Raw genomic sequence first — 17,767 nt, forward strand, 5'->3', positions numbered from 1 at the left:
ATTTGAAATAAATTATTACATATATTATTTATTTCGCCTTCGAGATCACTAGGAGTTTTACCCCTAGTGATGTTCCTATAGAATAGATATAAGATCATTTAATAACTTAAAAAATTTAGTGCCTATAATTAATAATAAGCTTATTTGTTCGTCACTGTTTATATTCAGGGCTTATTAAGACTAGTGCAGTCAATCGGAACATAATATTTTGATCCTATTATATATAATATTATTGGCTTATGTCGTGAAAAGTTATCAAACAGCCGATGATAATACCTATACGGGTAAATAATCTATTTTTTTTTTATTCAAATAAAACATCATAAATATATTTTTATTATTAAAAAAACTCTCGATATATTATTTAACAGCTGTGCGGATTTATTCGCATTTATATCAGTCTTATTGTTACTGAAATAAAATAAAATGTTATTGCTAATCGGTTCAACAGATACATATTTTATATATTACAAACAAACAAATTTTTATTAATAATAGTATTATGTACGACTTGGTCCGCACGGTCCACGCTAAAATTATTATAATACGATTTTTTTATTATAATAAAACATCCCTCCTTATAAGTATTCATAATAAAAGCTCCTTTGAATGCTATGTTAATTTTGATGTTAATTTTATACACTAAAATAAGGAAGACTCTTGAAATCGATAAAAGCAACTTTACCAAAACGAGTACCAGGTATGAAAATTAGTATACCCTGCCCTGGGGCCAATTCCACTAACTTATAACGGTTATGACACGTTCCCGATTCTATTTCATGATAACGCTTTCGATTCAATTCGGATAAAAATACTATTTGTTAGTGGAATTGGCGCCATGGATAAAATAATAAATTCAACGAGAATGTTACATGTCAAAAAGAACAGTCAGTGTGGGCCACGTTTTTCAAGAAGGATCACGAGGTCCAACTCCAGCGAAGATCCGGTTATGTTTAGTAAATAAGAAAAACTGTAAACCGCCACACCTATATAAACAAAAAATTGAAAAAAGGCACACACTTCCGAAACAAATATAGAAGAGGTGTCGGTAAGAACGTTGCTGTCGCGATGTATTATGAATTTAATTAAACAATTAAATAAATTAACACCGTTTGAGAATGATTCAATGACACGAAAAAAAAAATTGTTATTAAAATTACCCTTCGAATAAAAACAATAACAACAAGAAAAAGTTGAAGTCGTATTATTTATAAACCGTACACCGTTGAAACAGACAGAAAGAAGAAGCGAAGACAAGGTCGCCTGGAGGGGGAAAACGCTTCCTTACGTGACGATTTCTAAAAGTTCATTCCACTGTAGTCTGTAGAGTACGAGAACTTCGTTCCCAAACTTCGTTGCAATAACACGAATACGACAAACACTTCAAAATCCATCGTGTAGTTTCGAAGATACAAGCAAATAGACCTTTGCTGGGCGGCTTTTGTACTTAAAGTTGTTACAAATTCAATTTGATGACGTAATCGCTTTGCCCACACATATACTCATATATACGCCGACAGGTACTCGACTACTCGATAAACGAGACTATATCAGTCTGTATAATCTATGAGACACAAATAGTCGAGTGTTGTGTTTGTGTTTAGTTGTTATTGAAGTTGTGTTACATTCTCACGTACATCACCCCGTTACATTATTGCATTTATAATCAGAGATAATAAAACGAGTAAGTAACGAGATTTTTATTAGTTTTATTATAGTTTTTTCGTTATCGTCAAGTTGTAAAACTTTTATTGTTATTATTATAGAATAGAGCGGCTTTAACAACGTATTGTCATTTTTATAGTGGTTTAATTGTTACCACATAATTATCAGTTATTCTATGGGCAAACAAGAATAGTTTTTATTGCTATGTTCGATAGTAATAGATTACAGTTACAGTGAGCCAGTGTAACAGGCTCGAGAGGCCATTTTAGATTTCATTGTACATTCATAGGCTAAATAAGACATTCTTGGTTGACGATTGAATACCTTCTAAAATATAAATAAATAAAACGAAATACTAATAATAATAGTTTATTATTATAGAGTAACAGTTGGAATTGATAGCGCAGTGATTGTTTATTTTGTGTTTAAAATTCATCGTATTCGGCGGCGAAGGAAAATATCTCATTGACCAAACTATAGGTTTGTTCCAATATAGCAGCGTGGTGGAATAAACTCGAATTCTTCTCAAGAGGGCTTTTTTGCCGTAGGACATTTAAAGGCTCTGCACATATGCGATTACCGTAATTGTTAATGGTATTTATCGAATCAAATATAATACATTTTCGTCATCGTGTTAGAGGGGCGTGTAGTTTTAGGAATACAAAAGTAGCTTATGTCCTTCCTTGGAGTTCAAGCTTGTTTCATGCCAAATTGTGTCAAATTCGGTTTGGTGGTTTAGCATTGAAAGCATAACACACACAAACAGAGTTACTTTCTCATTTATCATAATCACATATAGCCTATTCCAATGGGAGCAGGAAAAAGGATAAACAAACCTTAGATTTTAAATTAACATGGTTATTTTTATTACTATCAGTATTTATACGTATGTCTTGTTCACGAGACTCGTAAACAAGACATTCGTAGATACGTCGAAATATCGAGCTCCACCAAATAAAAATAAAAAACATGTTAACTATCCCGTTTTAAATACTGATAGTAAAACCTTAGATTTATGTATTTTATGCTATTTGCTTATAACTCAGCTATATTGTGCACTATTAAGAGTTTATGATTAATATATCTTTACTTATAATGCAACATTATTAAACTTAACCACTTATTTCCACGTTAATTTAACTTCCAAAATCCCGATAACAGTTTCGTCGATGTTTAAAACGCATTTTTTTTGCAAATCCATAGTGAATATCATAGATTAATCCAGCTCTCGACCAATGATATCGTGTCAATTTGCTGTCAAATGTTGTTTAGTATAGATGTAAACAAACAATGAAAACAGTTTTATCAGTATTTATTACAAAAGAAAAGAATAATAATTATTAATAATAAATAAATAATAAAATGTTTAGTGATAATCATTTGGGAACTGTTCTTCCAAATACCATTACTGTATAAATTAATGAAATAATGTAAAAAAAAAACAAAAGAGATAGCATAAAACTAATTATGTGTGTGTGCATGTTCATAACCACGATGTATTTTCTATAGGTATTACTACGGTATGCATCGCTCTATTTAAATAGAAGGAATATTTGGTTTCAATACTTTCCCTTGGGATACTTAGTTCATTTGGGGCCCCCAAGCAGTTGCTTATACAGCCCAATGGATAATCTGGCCTTGTGTGTGCGTGATAGGATTACAGTAGGGTACCGCATATTATATTGTATGTTCGACAAAACTCGGTTTTGGATAGCAGGGAACGTGGCCTTCACATCCTGGTAGCCTTTTGCTTCAGCCATTGAGTGAGAATTTTTTTGCAGTCGAGATACGTCATAATATGTATACTTGATTCTTTGTTTAATAGGTTGTATATGACGTTTACGTTGTACACTGTCTATTAGTGATCTTCGTTTTGATTGCCACTAAAGGAACAAAATTACATTTCCTTCTAATGTTAGTTCTGGAAAAATATGTTAAGCAATTTACGTTCCTTTATTTTGATTTGGAAAACATGATTTACTAAACGAGACAACATTCCCGGTGGGTTGGGAAAAGAACATGACTTTAGCGGTACTCCCTGTGTTCCAAAAAAGTTACAAGTTCCAAAATAATCGTATTTGTTATCCCCTCTTCTACTCTCCAGATTGAAAGAGTATATTCTCATTGAAGTTACCAAATAATTATTAAAACCTATTTTCTTTTATAAATGATTTATTCTACGTATATAAAACTTGTCTAACATATTATATTACTTAATAACTTAACAAACATAGCTTTGTTTACTTACCACACAGGCGTACTCTAAATGTTAACGTTAAGTGCACATCACAAGATAAAATGTAGATATAAAGCACTGGAAACTAGAGCAGTTTGCTCGGATTTAATATCGCTCAAGTATTTTGTATTATATATATGTTCTAAGCTCTTTCTCTTCTAGGTTTACCATTTAATATTTTGAATAATAGTTGAAAACTACGCTTTTGCGAAATATGAACAAACAAAATGAGCCCAAGGTTGCCATTTCTTTCATCAATTTCCTTGCTCAGTCTTCCATCTACCGTCATCAGATTAGCTCGGTGGTACCAAAACATGGTGTTATTATTCGAATTTCATATACTTGCAAAGTTTCAAATTGATACGACAATCAGAAGCCTTAACTGAAGAGCACCAGATATAAATTTCGCCACACAAACTGTGAAGTTAATAATTTGCATTGTGAAGTTGTGATAGCACCAATCCGCAGTTGAGATGTGTGCTGGAATATTCTCTAAAAAGTTATCCTTAACAGATGAAGAAGCCTTCGCCCAGGAATGCGTTACAGGCTTAAATTGTAATTTTTGCTAATGTCAAAAACCATTTCGACATAAATATGAACTCTTCTAACCATCGGAATCCTAAAGATAAAATATTTTTAATCAATATTATATATATTTTAATCTGAATTTCAGGACAATGCCGACGGTCAAGGTGTACTACTTCCAGGTGAAGGCGGCTGGTGAAAGTATCCGTCTGTTACTTGCCTACGGCGGTCAGGAGTTCGAAGATATCAGGGTGGCTAGGGAAGATTGGCCGGAACTAAAACCATGTTAGACTTTATATTAATTCACATTTCGAGTAGTTATAGATATAAGAAATATTTTATAATTATATAAATATATACAAAATCTTCTTGCCTAAGGTTGTTGGAGCATTAATTAATTTTTAATGTATCCAATATCTAAGTGCGGTGGTGACCACTGACCATAATTAGCTAGTTTGCCTAATTATTTGAAATAAAAAAATCTAGCAATTACTTTTAATAGTTATTACAGTACATAAAGGACTTTAAAGCATTCATAGCTACATTTAAAACGTAAAACGTAAAATAATTTCATAAATCTGTTTATAGCAATGCCGTTTGGTCAAATGCCGGTACTTGAGATCGATGGTAAGAAATATGCGCAGACTATCGCTATCGCTCGCTATCTCGGCCGCAAGTATGGTCTCGTTGGCAAGGACATCGAAGAGGATTTCCAGATCGACCAGATTATTGAATTCTTCAACGACATTCGTATAAGTAAATGTTTTTACTGTTACTATTAATAAGTTTAATATGTTATACCTTCATATTCATAGTCGGATTTAAAGGTCTGAAGGCCCTGGGGCCGCAAAGGAATGGAAACCCTAATATATATATTATTAATTAATTTGAATATTTTAATTTCATTCGGTAACTTATAATTTATTTACTTATATCGGTATCATTTAAAACAGTAATTAGTAACATTATTATAATTTGACTGTTTTGATATTTGTCAACTCATCGGAATCTCTGTTATGGGGGTCCTTCTCACGTAAAGGCCCCAGGGCAGTTGCATCGGTTGCCCTCCCCTAAATCCGGCCCTGTTCAAATCATTATAAGTTCTTGAAACATTTGGTGTGCCGCATAATTTTTAATAGCAAAGACTATAATATAATTGTTGCTTTCATAAATAAAGACTTTAAGTATTCAATATTATTAGAATTTAAAGAGGATTTGAATTAATTTTTATATTTCATAGTTAATAAGAATATAATTATGATATTAGTAATGTTTTTTTAATAGAAGCTGCATCGGTTTTCTACGAGACAGACGAGAATATGAAGGCTAAGAAGCAAGAAGAAAATGAAAAGAATCATTATCCAGTTATGTTGAAAAAGTTGGACGAAATTATTACTAAAAACAAAGGGCACATGGCTCTTGGAAAGGTATTCATGACAACATTGAAAGTATATATACATATAAAAAAAATAAGATGATGAAACTCGATCGACCTGGTACATCATCGTACAATAACATCGTAGTTGTTGTGTTCCGATTTGACGAGTGAGCTGGTCATTGAAGTTATAAACCGAAGAGTTAACTTCTTAGGTCAATATACCATATATTGTCGATGTAAGAAAAGTGTTAATATTTCTTACGTTTACCAGCTCATTATTTAATACATACTTTAAACTGGTCCAAATTAAAAAAAAAATAAAAAAAGCAGTCATTACATAAGCCTTAAAGGCAAAGGTCAAATAAATAACCCAAATTGTATAATCTGTTTATAATAGTAATATTCTATATTTTCTAATTGCAGCTCACTTGGGCAGACTTTGTTTTCGCTGGTATGTATGACGCTTTTAAGTTTTTACTTAAAATATCTGACCTTGACGAGAAGTATCCGAGCTTTAAGAAACTACAAGAGAAGGTGCTGTCCATCCCCAAAGTGAAGGCGTATTGTGATGAAGCTCCCAAGTCAGATTTTTAAAGAAATGTAATTTCAAATCGTATTTCTTTTATATATTTTTTTATTGTTTTAATGTGTTGTATGAATATAAATTCTTAATTTAATTTTGACATATTTAGTCCCAAATCAAACACATTTAACAATATTTTTAAATACATTCCAAATACCTAAAAGGAATGTCATTAAAACTAGGAAATATTAAAGGACCCTTAGTAATCCTTTTATTGCACAATAAGATACGGGGTTTTAACAGCTTAAATAGCTTTAGTCTTATTTCAAAGTAACATGATATTAAACTTAATATAATATAGCCAGAAATATAAAATTGTTTTCTAAACTCTTCTAAATGTCGAGATAAGTTTTATTGACGATAGATAAGTATTCCAATAAAAAGTTATTATTAAAAACACTGTAGTATCACTGGACTAACATTACCTTACGTATATGACTATTGGTTTATAATATTAATAAGACGAACCTTTTTGCTGGTAACCAATTTGTCTCAATGAAATTTTTGCTTCGTCATAATTACCTTTGTTTCTGTTAACGTTAAAATGTAATTAAGTATCATTAGGCAATAACACAATATCATGGTCGTAATGTTAACTAAGACTAGGAACGTAAGATCATATATGTATATCAAAAATAGAAAATAACCTAAAATTGATCCTTGTGGAACACCCATTCAGTAGTAGAATGTATTATTTACCGAGGGTTGTGGTAAATTGTAAATACTTTTTAACTGTGAGTATAAATTAAGAAAAATTCCTATAAAGGACCATATAGTTAGATTAATTTTAAACGGACATCTGGCCACAGTTTTATTTAAAAGATTCAGGTAAAAGACAGTTTTAGACGAAAAAATTAAGTATTAAACTGAGCATATACACATCAAACAGATGTTACAAGAAATAGGTATTCATTCTTGTTTGTTTAAATTTGTATTCACACTTGGTTTCTACCAATGATTTAATTTGAAATAATCTCTATGATATAGATATATAGACAACATTATTTCTACTACTTAGTTCGAAATTAACGACCTCAACGCAGATTTACATCGGCTACCAGAATTTACGAATTTATTTTGTATGCAGAACTGGAATAAAACATTTTTATTAAATATATGGTATATTTATATTGTATATACATCTGTGGTTATTCAATTATGTGACGCATTCATCCGGCAGCACGTTGTCGATAACTTAAATCGAGTCTAGAGCGATATTCAAAGCAGGGGCCGCGCTACACGGGCGTTGCTATTCGCTTAGTTGTAGTTGGAACTGAGTCTGTGTTGTACACATCGTCGTTTGTTATTATACTTTATATCCACAGATTATAAAAAGAGTAAGTTCTTGAGCGTTTTATGATATTATCACAGTTACACAATTTTAATTGTTATTTAAACAGCTAATATATGGTTCAAATAAGAGACAACGTTAAATAATCCTTCAGCAACTGTGCATTAAGGTATCCCTTATTAGACCAAAAAAAAACAAAAATTATGGAATTTCGAAATGCATACCCTCTATTTTTTTATTAATGCTAAAAAATACTCAAATATGAAATTTCATCTTTTTAACATGATCGCAACCCGTGCCGACCAAACTACAAAGTTCATTAAAATTTATTTACCTGATAGTTTTGTCCGCTATAAAATTAACATAAATATATATCAAACTATTTATAAATACAACAAATGAAGTGAATAAGAATTGAAATAAAATAAGATAAACATTATTCTTTTGTTAAAAATATAAAATAATAATAATCGATCAGGGGTAACTGATCTTTAATGTAGTTTTTTAGTCTACAAACTTTTATGTTCCTGGACACAGGACAACAAGAATTGTTTGTACTCATTTTCAACTGTAATAATTCTGCTAAAATCTTGCATTAATTTGACCGCCCTTTCAGCAGAGTCATTTACAACGAAAAGAAAAAACTATTTAAATAACAAAAATAAATACATCAAGTAACGTAAAAAAACGCACAACAATTTTTAGGTCAGTTCTCCCTTGGATGAAACTTAACGTTTGCCAAAATCTGAGTTTTAATCTCTGTTTAAGTTGGCAATCACTTTCATCTGTTATTATCTTCATCATTAAAAAGTGATACAATGACTCTCTCTTCACCATAAATACCACGAGTGATGGTTAAATTTGCTTATAGAAACTATAAATTTTCATACTCTTTAGGAGCTCTTTCAGGAGCTTTAGTCGCCTTAGTGCATTCGAACCAAAGTTTAACAAAACAAATCAAAATGATTCTTCTATTTTATACTTTATTCAAGTATCATAATAGCACTTTTGAATCGTCGTGCAGCCACTGTTTCGGAAAGTAGAGTTTACCAAGAAGAGCCGATAAGAAACTGAATAGTTAGTCTTTTCCACCATTTAAATTGTAGAACTTTTGTCAATAAAGTACAATTAGATTAATATGTATCCTTCCTGTGAATCAACAAGTACTAAGTCACTTCCTCTTTATCATTAATGTCTTGTAGGAGAAACGTGTTTTTTTAACTTTAAATTTAAATTACTATTTATAAAATTATAAATATAGAACAACCTGTTGATGTCGAATGAAAATTTGCCACTGTGCCAGCCAGCAGCCAGTATAGAATTAGCTCCAAAACCTTCTGAATAAAAGGAGATGAAGCGTTGCCCTACAATGAAACATTCATAACTGTCTCAGACATTAGCGAAATCGTGAAACAATTTGTTATCGTATAAAACCTTATTCAGAAACTTAGGCGAGTGTATTTTAGTCATCTCGACATATTTGTTAATGTGTTTTAGAGCGATGCCGACGTACAAGTTATACTACTTTAATCGGACGGCTGTTGGTGAGGGCATTCATCTATTACTTGGCTACGGCGACCAGGAATTCGAAGAGTGCAGGTTGAAAAAGGAAGATTGGCCTGCATTAAAACCATGTTAGTCTAATTCAACGCCAATTAAAAATTTAGGCATATAAAATTATATTTTATGATTTTCGTTTTTCTTTAATAACATAATTAAATAAATATATTAATATAAAATGTATTATTATTGTTATTATAAATAGGACCACGTGTGGTCGAAATGACTGATCTAGGTTTTGTATATCCATCTATGGCAGTACATTCTATATTATAAACAGACATTCCATCTTCACATTCAATCTTCCTGAAAGAAATCCTATGAAAGTACTATAATTTATAGTTTTTTCTATACATTTTATAGATACTCTGTATGCTATTGTGTGAGAAAACAACATAAACGTCTTAATCTTCAGATTTCAATTGTTATGATATCAATCATATTAAATCCACGAACACGTTGCTTAACAAGTTGTTGATACAAAGAAATTGATACGTAACGATATTATTAATAATTAAATAAAGATAGAATAATTTTAAAAATATTCTCAATTAACATTTGATAAGTTTCACCTTGATTAGGTTAATCTAGGCTCTGAAACTAATGGGATTATAAGAATTTAAAGAGATCTAGTTTGAGTTTATTCTGATATATTTGTAAAACTATTTACAGTGATGCCCTTCGGTCAAGTGCCGGTACTTGAGATCGATGGTAAACAGTATGCACAGAGCACCGCCATCGCTCGCTACCTTGGCCGCAAGTATGGTCTGGCTGGCAAAGACATTGAAGAAGACTTCCAGATTGACCAAATTATTGAATTTTACAATGATATTCGCAACAGTAAATATTATGTTTTTTGAAAGATTAATTATTTGTAGTCTTATTACGTAAAAAAAAAACGCTAAGCGCCTTTTAGTTGATTTATAATATATTGAATAAGTTTAAACATTAAAGTACTCAATAATTCTATTTGTAAAATATATACAATATTCAGCAAGTTATTCTTTTACAGGGGCATCAGCGACTTTCCACGAAACGGATAAAAATATAAAGGCTAGAATACAGGAAGACAATGAAAAGAATCATTATCCATTTATGTTGAAAAGGTTAGACGAGATAATTACTAAAAACTATGGGCACATGGCTCTTGGAAAGGTATTTTTTACTTTTATTGAAATTACAAAAGTTAGAAGCTGCGTGTTAACGATGTTACTCGAGTTTAGAAAAATCATACGACTTGAGAATCGATCAATTGATCAATGTGTAAATAAATGTCAATTTATTGTAAATTACGTCTGTATGTTTAAGAGTATGATTAAGAGTAACCCATTTCAAATCTCTACAAGATAATTGACCTAGTCCACTGAGAAAGCTGTACGTTTGATGCGCCGGAGGTGATCGGCGGAGTAAATATTTCACTTCAAACTGGTCTTCGCTTCCCAACCATAATTAATATATTTAATATTACCCGCTCAAATACTAATTCAGGGAAGAACAGACCAATAAACCGTCTCAGTCAGTCGAACCAATAAACAATCAGGCCCATAATATTGTCACTACTGTTTCAACAATTTCAAGAAGAGAAGTATAAATATGATTTAGTTTCATTTTGTAGACCATATTTTTGTTAATAACTTTTTTATTTTCCTGCGCTTGCTTTTGTTTGAATTTCCGTTCAGCTATAATTATGCAGAATATTAAAGTTTAATTAAATTAGTTGCGTAAGCTCTTTTAAAATAATACTATACTCGAGTTTAAAAGTGTTTTGCACAATTTACTTATATTTTGATTTTTATTTTGTGCCCTAATTATAAACCGCTATTAGCTAATTTAAAAAAAATGTGCTAGATGTATTGTAAAACAAATTTGCGTCAAAAAATGAACAGGCCCAAACAACTCACCCAAACGACGGAGTCTGTTTATTGCTTAATATGTTTTATTTAATTGCAGCTCACTTGGGCAGATTTTGTTTTTGCTGGCATGTACGACTGTCTTAAGTTGTTACTCCACATATCTGACTTAGACAAGAAGTATCCGAGTTTCAAGAAACTACAAGAGAAGGTGTTGACCATCCCCGAAGTAAAAGCGTTTCGTGAAAAAAACCCCTAAGTCGGATTTCTGAAAGAGCGCGCATTAAAACGAATCTTTTGAATTTTAATGTTCTATGTTTGTGTCAATTATGTTAAATGAATATAAAAGTATTATCTTTACTTGGCGTTTTTATTGCTTATTTAAAATGCGAATTGGTAATTGTGTTTAAACTAGCAAAGGCTAGTTCATGTATAATGAAATAGGTATTAACCGTTGGTTTGTGGTATGAAAGTGATTGACGCACAAATAAAAAAAAAACATTATATATACATAGATTTAATAATAATAATAAATCTATGATATTTTACACAGCAGCAGAGCGAGTTGTATGAAGATACTGTAATGATAAATTAAAGTAGGTACTGGAACCGTATTCAATAAGAGGTAAATACAACAGAAGGTAATTGAGAAATGGGAGGAAGGAAGCATAAAGCAGAATATATAGATAATTTTTGCAAGTTTGCACACCCGCCTACCTATAACATAAAAAAAAATCAAAAGTTTCTAACAAGGAATAAAGTACTTACTGAAACATTTGTATTGAAAACGCAGCAAACTCATGTTTGTATGATATATATACTCGTATAGTAATCTATATATGTAGATAATGTTATTTATATACAAGTATATAAAAGCGGAATACCAATCACTGATTAATCATGAAATTTTAGAAACTACAACACCTCCAAACTTGAAATTTGGCAGGTTTCCTTATAGGATGTAGACATCCGCTAAGAACGGATTTTATGAAATTCTAACCCTAAGGGGGCAAAACGGTGGTTGGAATTTAGAAGTAAAGCCGCAGGTTCAGCTAGTACATTAAATAAATTATACCTTTAAACATTAAAAAAAAATAACATAACCGTACATTAAAGAGTCTGCAAAATCTCATAAATATAATCCGAAAATGAGAATATATTTTATTTATTATATTGTGAATCCACCTTTAGTGCAGTTTTATTAACAGTTTCTTAGAACGGTCGTTAGTGGAGCATTCAAGGGTGAAAAAATACAAATAGAGTCTTATCAATATCATTTTTAGATACATATAATGAAGAGATTATTTCTTATCGTGAATAAGTAGGAGTTTGATATAATCTTTCGTAGATTATATGGTACAAGTTCACGATTTGACACCAAGACCGATTACGGAACTTGACTAGGGAGTTAGCTACTAAACAAATTATTAAAAATTCAGTACACAAAATATAATTATACAGTTATCATTTATTAATAACACGGTTTTGAATACAGTTTTCAGCATGGGCCATCTTTAATCTTCACGGCACCAGGGTTTTGACACTTCATACATTCCTCATTCCCATAGGTTAAACCATTAGATCCGCACACTGGATTATAGTTCAACGAGCACGCGCAAAAGTTATATTCGCTGTCATTTGCGATCGTAGACGAAAGCATTAGAAGCGTTAGAAGAAAAGCTGAAACCATAAATATAGGTATAATATCCATACTTTTTAATCAGACTAAGGTGAAGCGAAAAGGAGGGTTATGATTTCAGATACTGGAACAGATGAACACACACACTTCTCGTATGTGTTTAACTTCTGAACTATTTATCACCATTCGGCCAATAAGGCCATGTAAAGTCACTCTAAATAAATATGGCATCGATTAAAGAACATATTCTAAGTTTTTTTATGGAAAACAGTGTCGTGTTGAATTTCTTATGAAAGGGATTTTCTATTATAAAATCATGTTCATTTCATTCGATCGACTAAAATCAAATTGTGAACGCAGCTAAAATCATTTATTTAAAAATATTTTTAATGATACAGACCCGATCAAGAGTTTGTTTAAATATTGTATTAAAATCATAAAATTTATGTTTTTTAACGTTAGAAATGATTTATATTTTAATTTACATTAAATATTCTTATACTTACCGAATTTTAAGTTCATTTTCGATCACGACGTAGATATCGTTCTCGCTCGCAAAGTATTTATAAGTATAGTGTAATCACTCAATTTAATAGTAATCGATTATAACAGTGTATCGAAATTTACTAAAGTTCTATTAACGTCCTTAACTAATTGTCGAACATATTCGCAATAAAAAATTCGACGCGCGTGTTCAGTACACGTGATAGCAGACAACTTATTAGGTTAGAATTATTTTACTAACAAGTTAGAGTTACGTTGCTCTCAGCTTGAGCCTTGAAAATTGCATTTTCATCGTGCCCAAACGGCACTCCAGTACATTAAAAATTGCAATTATCGATTAACTTTTTAAGTAATAGTTGTTTTTCACATTTTCGGATCGTAGTTAACAACTACGCGTGACTATAATCAATACGACACGCGGGGTCGATTAGACAAATGAAATCGCGGTAAATAATATACTTTCATTGGCTGGGCGGCGTGCGCGCATCTGTAACGAATTGCGTACCAATACGTTCCAATTCTAAGACGCGTGCGTTGGCGCGCTGACTCACCAAAAAAAATTGATGTTAGTAAGAAGTTTAAATTTTAAAACGTGACACTTTGGTAAAAGATTCTAGGTACAACATCTGTGGTACACGTTTTTCTAAGATATTGCATGATCAATAATAAAAGTGTAGAATGGAATGGCAAGAAATTAAATTGGAGTTATTTGTCTCACCGCTTTGAGTATAGAGCTAATTTATTTTATTACGTTCAGGTAGACAGACTGGCGAATGGGCCACTTGATGGTAAGTGCTAACCGCAATCCAAAGAATATCACATCACATCTGATATTAAGCATCCCTTACATTGCCTATACGCCATCACCCTACAATGTAATGTCCTTATAGTTACACTGGTTCACTCACTCGTCAAACCGGAAAATAATGATAAATACTGCTGCTTGGCGTTAGAATATGTGATGAGTGGATAGTACCTGCCCAAATAGGTTTGCACAAACCACTAGATTCAAATAAAAATTAGATAATTTAGATGCCAATGCTATCATTTAAAGCAAATTCCGTTCCGTGTTCCGAAATTAAATATTTAAACTTGTTTTTGTATTAAGTTTTTGGTAATACCAGGTGTACTAACTAGAAATAAATATGATCATAGTAATACATCTATACTAACATTAATATTGGGAATGTAACTATATGTCTGTTTATTTTTTCATCACGATCGTAATGGAATTTGTCAATGAGTTAAGTAACGGGATTTACGGATAAAAATACTCTGACGGAAGATGAGAAAGTCTAGTCGTTGATAATTTTATTATCTCAGCCGGAAGACTTCCACTGCTGGACAAAAGCCTTCCCTCAAAGATCTCCACAAAAGCCGACGTTGCGCTACACGCATCCAGTGACTAGCGGACCCTCCCCAGATCACTAGCGGTTGCAGTTTTATTGCGGTTTTTATTTAAGGGATATGCCATAATCGCTACGCTTGGCTGGCGGGTTTGCAATAGCAATAAGGTGGTCAAAGTACTGCTGCCCATTCTCCGGTAAATATTCCCTCAGGACGACTTTTACGCCCCCACAGGATGAGATGGGGTGGTGATATTCTGCGCCGTCACCACACGAATTTAGTCAGAATACAGACTTAAACATTAGTTTATGTCCGGTTCCTATATTTAAGGAATCTTTACAGTACATCAGTAGTCGATCGTATTTGCGTTACGAGTAACGATCGGTTATAATAATAATAATAATAATTTTAAATTATTTACTTGATAAAATATATTAGGTTTTAATAAGTAACTAGAAATTTTATATTTTTATTTTTCTATATGACTATTAACAAATAAGTCACTCCAAAGAAATAATCGTAAATATGTATATTCATCGTTTATCTAAAATTTACGCAATAATAGTTTACGAGATATTGTCTTAGACATTAAGTACACTGATATCTAACATATCATTTCAATATAAAAAAACGTTTAATTTTAATGCGCTTAAAGAACCTTTCAAAAGCCTTTTGTTGACTAGACTCCGTTGTATTGTATCCATACCCAAGGTCAACTGGGAAACTAGACTAGCGAGACAGTTAACTACCAATTAAATTAATAAAAAATAAATCCACGAAACAAATGAAAAATATAAGAGACCAGGTAACTACTCAGGACAAATACAGTGCAAGTGTGTGCGCAAACACACCTGTGTTTTTGTGTCCTCACTCTCATAATCCGATGGGAGGCTCAGGCAGGGTACTACCTCGACTGCCTCGTTGGCTTAGTGATTTGACATAAGGACACAAATGCAGAGGTTTTTGATTCTGGGTTCTAGGCTAGTCTCCCTAGAATATATAAATGTTTCCTTCGTAAATTTTTACGGCTCGAGGTTAAAAACCTGGCATCGAGACAATTGTCTTGGGGCCTCGACATGGCTTAATCCGGCCTGTTGACAAGGTTTTGTTTACACGGAATATAGATTATTATTGACAAATAAACATTCTTATATGAATATAATATAATGATATGATTCAATAAATATTATAAATCAATATTATTATTGTAAATATGATAAATAAACGATTTTAAACCGGACGCATGTAAGATTTCTTAGCACATTTGTTGGATTTAAAAATAACTTCGCGCGTCATTTGACTGACGCAAAAGTGTGGCGAATAAACAAAAATAACAGAATATCAACACTTTTGTAAATAAATATTCATAATGAATTGAATTAGGATGCTCGCTCTAAATAATCCCAAGAAACACATTATATTTCCTTTAATCACGTGCTAATACAGTAACTTTATTTGTGAAAACATTTAGTTCATAATTTGAAAAACAAAGATCAGAATCGTATAAAGGCACTTCAGAGCCATTGAACGCACAATACATTATTGAAATTCAAACTCAATTGAACATTTGTTAAAATATAAATTTCAAAAATGGCGGCGTTTGTCAAATTGACAACTATTATTGTTCTGGTCTGTGTTGTAACTATATTTGCTAAGAATTTGGAAGAAGATCGTTCAAATTATGAAGTTGATAACAGTGAAACAGCTGAGGGCCACCATTTTGTGAAGCGTTCCTTGGGATATCAAGATGGCGCCGATAGTATTTACCAACCGGCCTATGAAAATGCGTTTGATAGACCCCACCGAATACGCGTTCTTCCTGGATTTCTTCATTAGTTTTAATCAACTTAAAAGTAAATTATAATAATGTAAGTGCTAACTGTTCTTTCTGAAGTAATGGGTTATTTTATATAAGTAGTTATGGGTAATTTTTAAAGATATTTGAGTAGCAGTAAATAATAAAACAGGAATAAAAATTATTTTTTATTCGTAAATTAAAATTTCATACATTAGATAGAACTAAGTAAGTAACAGATTACAATAATATGTCCATCAATAATAGAGAAAGAAAAAACATAACATGCGTACCGCATACTTAGCATATCGTAAAATCTAATAATAAGAAAATTATACCAAATATTTATGTATACCAAATGTAAAACTTAGTTAATTGGAAATAACGTAATTATGAATATATTTGTATACATTAAAATTATATTCTGAATAATTTAAGATACTTTTTTTATAATGTAACATTACAAGATACGCATTCATTACTCATTACTGAGCCTAACGTAATTTAAAAAAACGAAATATTAATATTATATAGTATTTTCGAACAACTGTATCAATAATAATTATCAATTAAAATGTATTTTAAATGTTTTTATGACCTCGATATTCAGAATAAATAAATATCTTTTTATAGTCGTAAGAGCTCTATTTAATAATCAATATAATTAAATAAATGTTACCTGTTTACTATTTTAATTATCTATTCTGTACTCACTTCGTATCTCACTCGAGAAATATTTTACAACGATTTTCAGTGGCTATGGACTAATGATGCGGGTATCGCTAATATGTTATAATTATTATATTAAATGTCGCATATAACTTTATGCGGAAGTTTTTTAGAGAATAGACTCGGTAATTACGATATAATATTTATACATTCATAGAGTGTCGCGCTACAAAATAACTAAAACAAACCAACGAACTTTATTATCTTAGTGTGAGTGACAGCTCTCAATTGATACTCGGCCAACGTCATAATACTTTACTGGTGTGCGTGTATTTAGTGGCCTACTACTTTTTTCGATGCGATCTCAGCTTTGACAATCTATCTAGACATATTAATAACATTACCTCGTTCGTCATTCGTATCTCTATGTTCTCTCTGATAGTCTACATTGTTTGTTAAATTTGTTTCTTACATAATATCTCCTTTTGTAAAAGTATTCAATAACGCTATCCGTCCAACTTACGATGGCCCTTAATAGTCAATTAAACATCGTTACTTTTTTTTGAGTATTTAAATATAGAACACATTCAAATACATGAATTACTCACATAATGGCTTACACTCCGTGACAAATTTTTATATATAATATATTTGGGACGTCTGTTTGGTAGTTCATTATATATTTAACATTAAATTATATTATATTTTTTATAATATTAAATTAT

The 17,767-nt window shown here is 31.3% G+C and overlaps 2 protein-coding genes and 1 long non-coding RNA gene across 3 annotated transcripts; 2 read left to right on the forward strand and 1 right to left on the reverse strand.

Moving 5' to 3' along the window:
- The first annotated feature begins 1,570 nt into the window (after positions 1-1,570).
- Positions 1,571-6,415, forward strand: LOC113403605 (glutathione S-transferase 2-like). The gene is made up of 5 exons (XM_064217429.1): positions 1,571-1,684; positions 4,575-4,711; positions 5,015-5,182; positions 5,711-5,853; positions 6,228-6,415. The coding sequence occupies exons 2-5, from the start codon at positions 4,579-4,581 to the stop codon at positions 6,396-6,398; spliced, it is 615 nt and encodes a 204-aa protein (XP_064073499.1). The 5' UTR covers positions 1,571-1,684; positions 4,575-4,578; the 3' UTR covers positions 6,399-6,415.
- A 2,749-nt stretch (positions 6,416-9,164) lies between these two features.
- Positions 9,165-11,388, forward strand: LOC113400764 (glutathione S-transferase 2-like). Its single transcript, XM_026640414.2, has 4 exons — positions 9,165-9,312; positions 9,911-10,078; positions 10,251-10,393; positions 11,189-11,388. Exons 1-4 carry the CDS (start codon positions 9,165-9,167, stop codon positions 11,345-11,347), a joined length of 618 nt encoding a protein of 205 aa, XP_026496199.2. The 3' UTR covers positions 11,348-11,388.
- A 1,142-nt stretch (positions 11,389-12,530) lies between these two features.
- LOC135193761 (uncharacterized) lies at positions 12,531-13,340 on the reverse strand. Its single transcript, XR_010309409.1, has 2 exons — positions 13,234-13,340; positions 12,531-12,768 (listed from the first exon to the last, which is right to left on the reverse strand). It is a non-coding gene; the product is annotated as an uncharacterized LOC135193761 (long non-coding RNA).
- Between the last annotated feature and the right edge of the window lie 4,427 nt (positions 13,341-17,767).

Source organism: Vanessa tameamea, chromosome 17 (genome assembly GCF_037043105.1).
Source record: "Vanessa tameamea isolate UH-Manoa-2023 chromosome 17, ilVanTame1 primary haplotype, whole genome shotgun sequence".
Classification (NCBI taxonomy): domain Eukaryota; kingdom Metazoa; phylum Arthropoda; class Insecta; order Lepidoptera; family Nymphalidae; genus Vanessa; species Vanessa tameamea.

What these genes read in the sequence shown, in the direction of transcription:
- LOC113400764 (XM_026640414.2), top strand. Translation starts at nt 9,165, where the DNA reads ATGTGTTTTAGAGCGATGCCGACGTACAAGTTATACTACTTTAATCGG. An exon ending in TTACAATGATATTCGCAACA is followed by an intron (nt 10,079 to 10,250) that starts GTAAATATTATG and finishes ATTCTTTTACAG; the next exon opens with GGGCATCAGCGACTTTCCAC. An exon ending in GGCACATGGCTCTTGGAAAG is followed by an intron (nt 10,394 to 11,188) that starts GTATTTTTTACT and finishes ATTTAATTGCAG; the next exon opens with CTCACTTGGGCAGATTTTGT.
- LOC113403605 (XM_064217429.1), top strand. Translation starts at nt 4,579, where the DNA reads ATGCCGACGGTCAAGGTGTACTACTTCCAGGTGAAGGCGGCTGGTGAA. An exon ending in CTTCAACGACATTCGTATAA is followed by an intron (nt 5,183 to 5,710) that starts GTAAATGTTTTT and finishes TTTTTTTAATAG; the next exon opens with AAGCTGCATCGGTTTTCTAC. An exon ending in GGCACATGGCTCTTGGAAAG is followed by an intron (nt 5,854 to 6,227) that starts GTATTCATGACA and finishes TTCTAATTGCAG; the next exon opens with CTCACTTGGGCAGACTTTGT.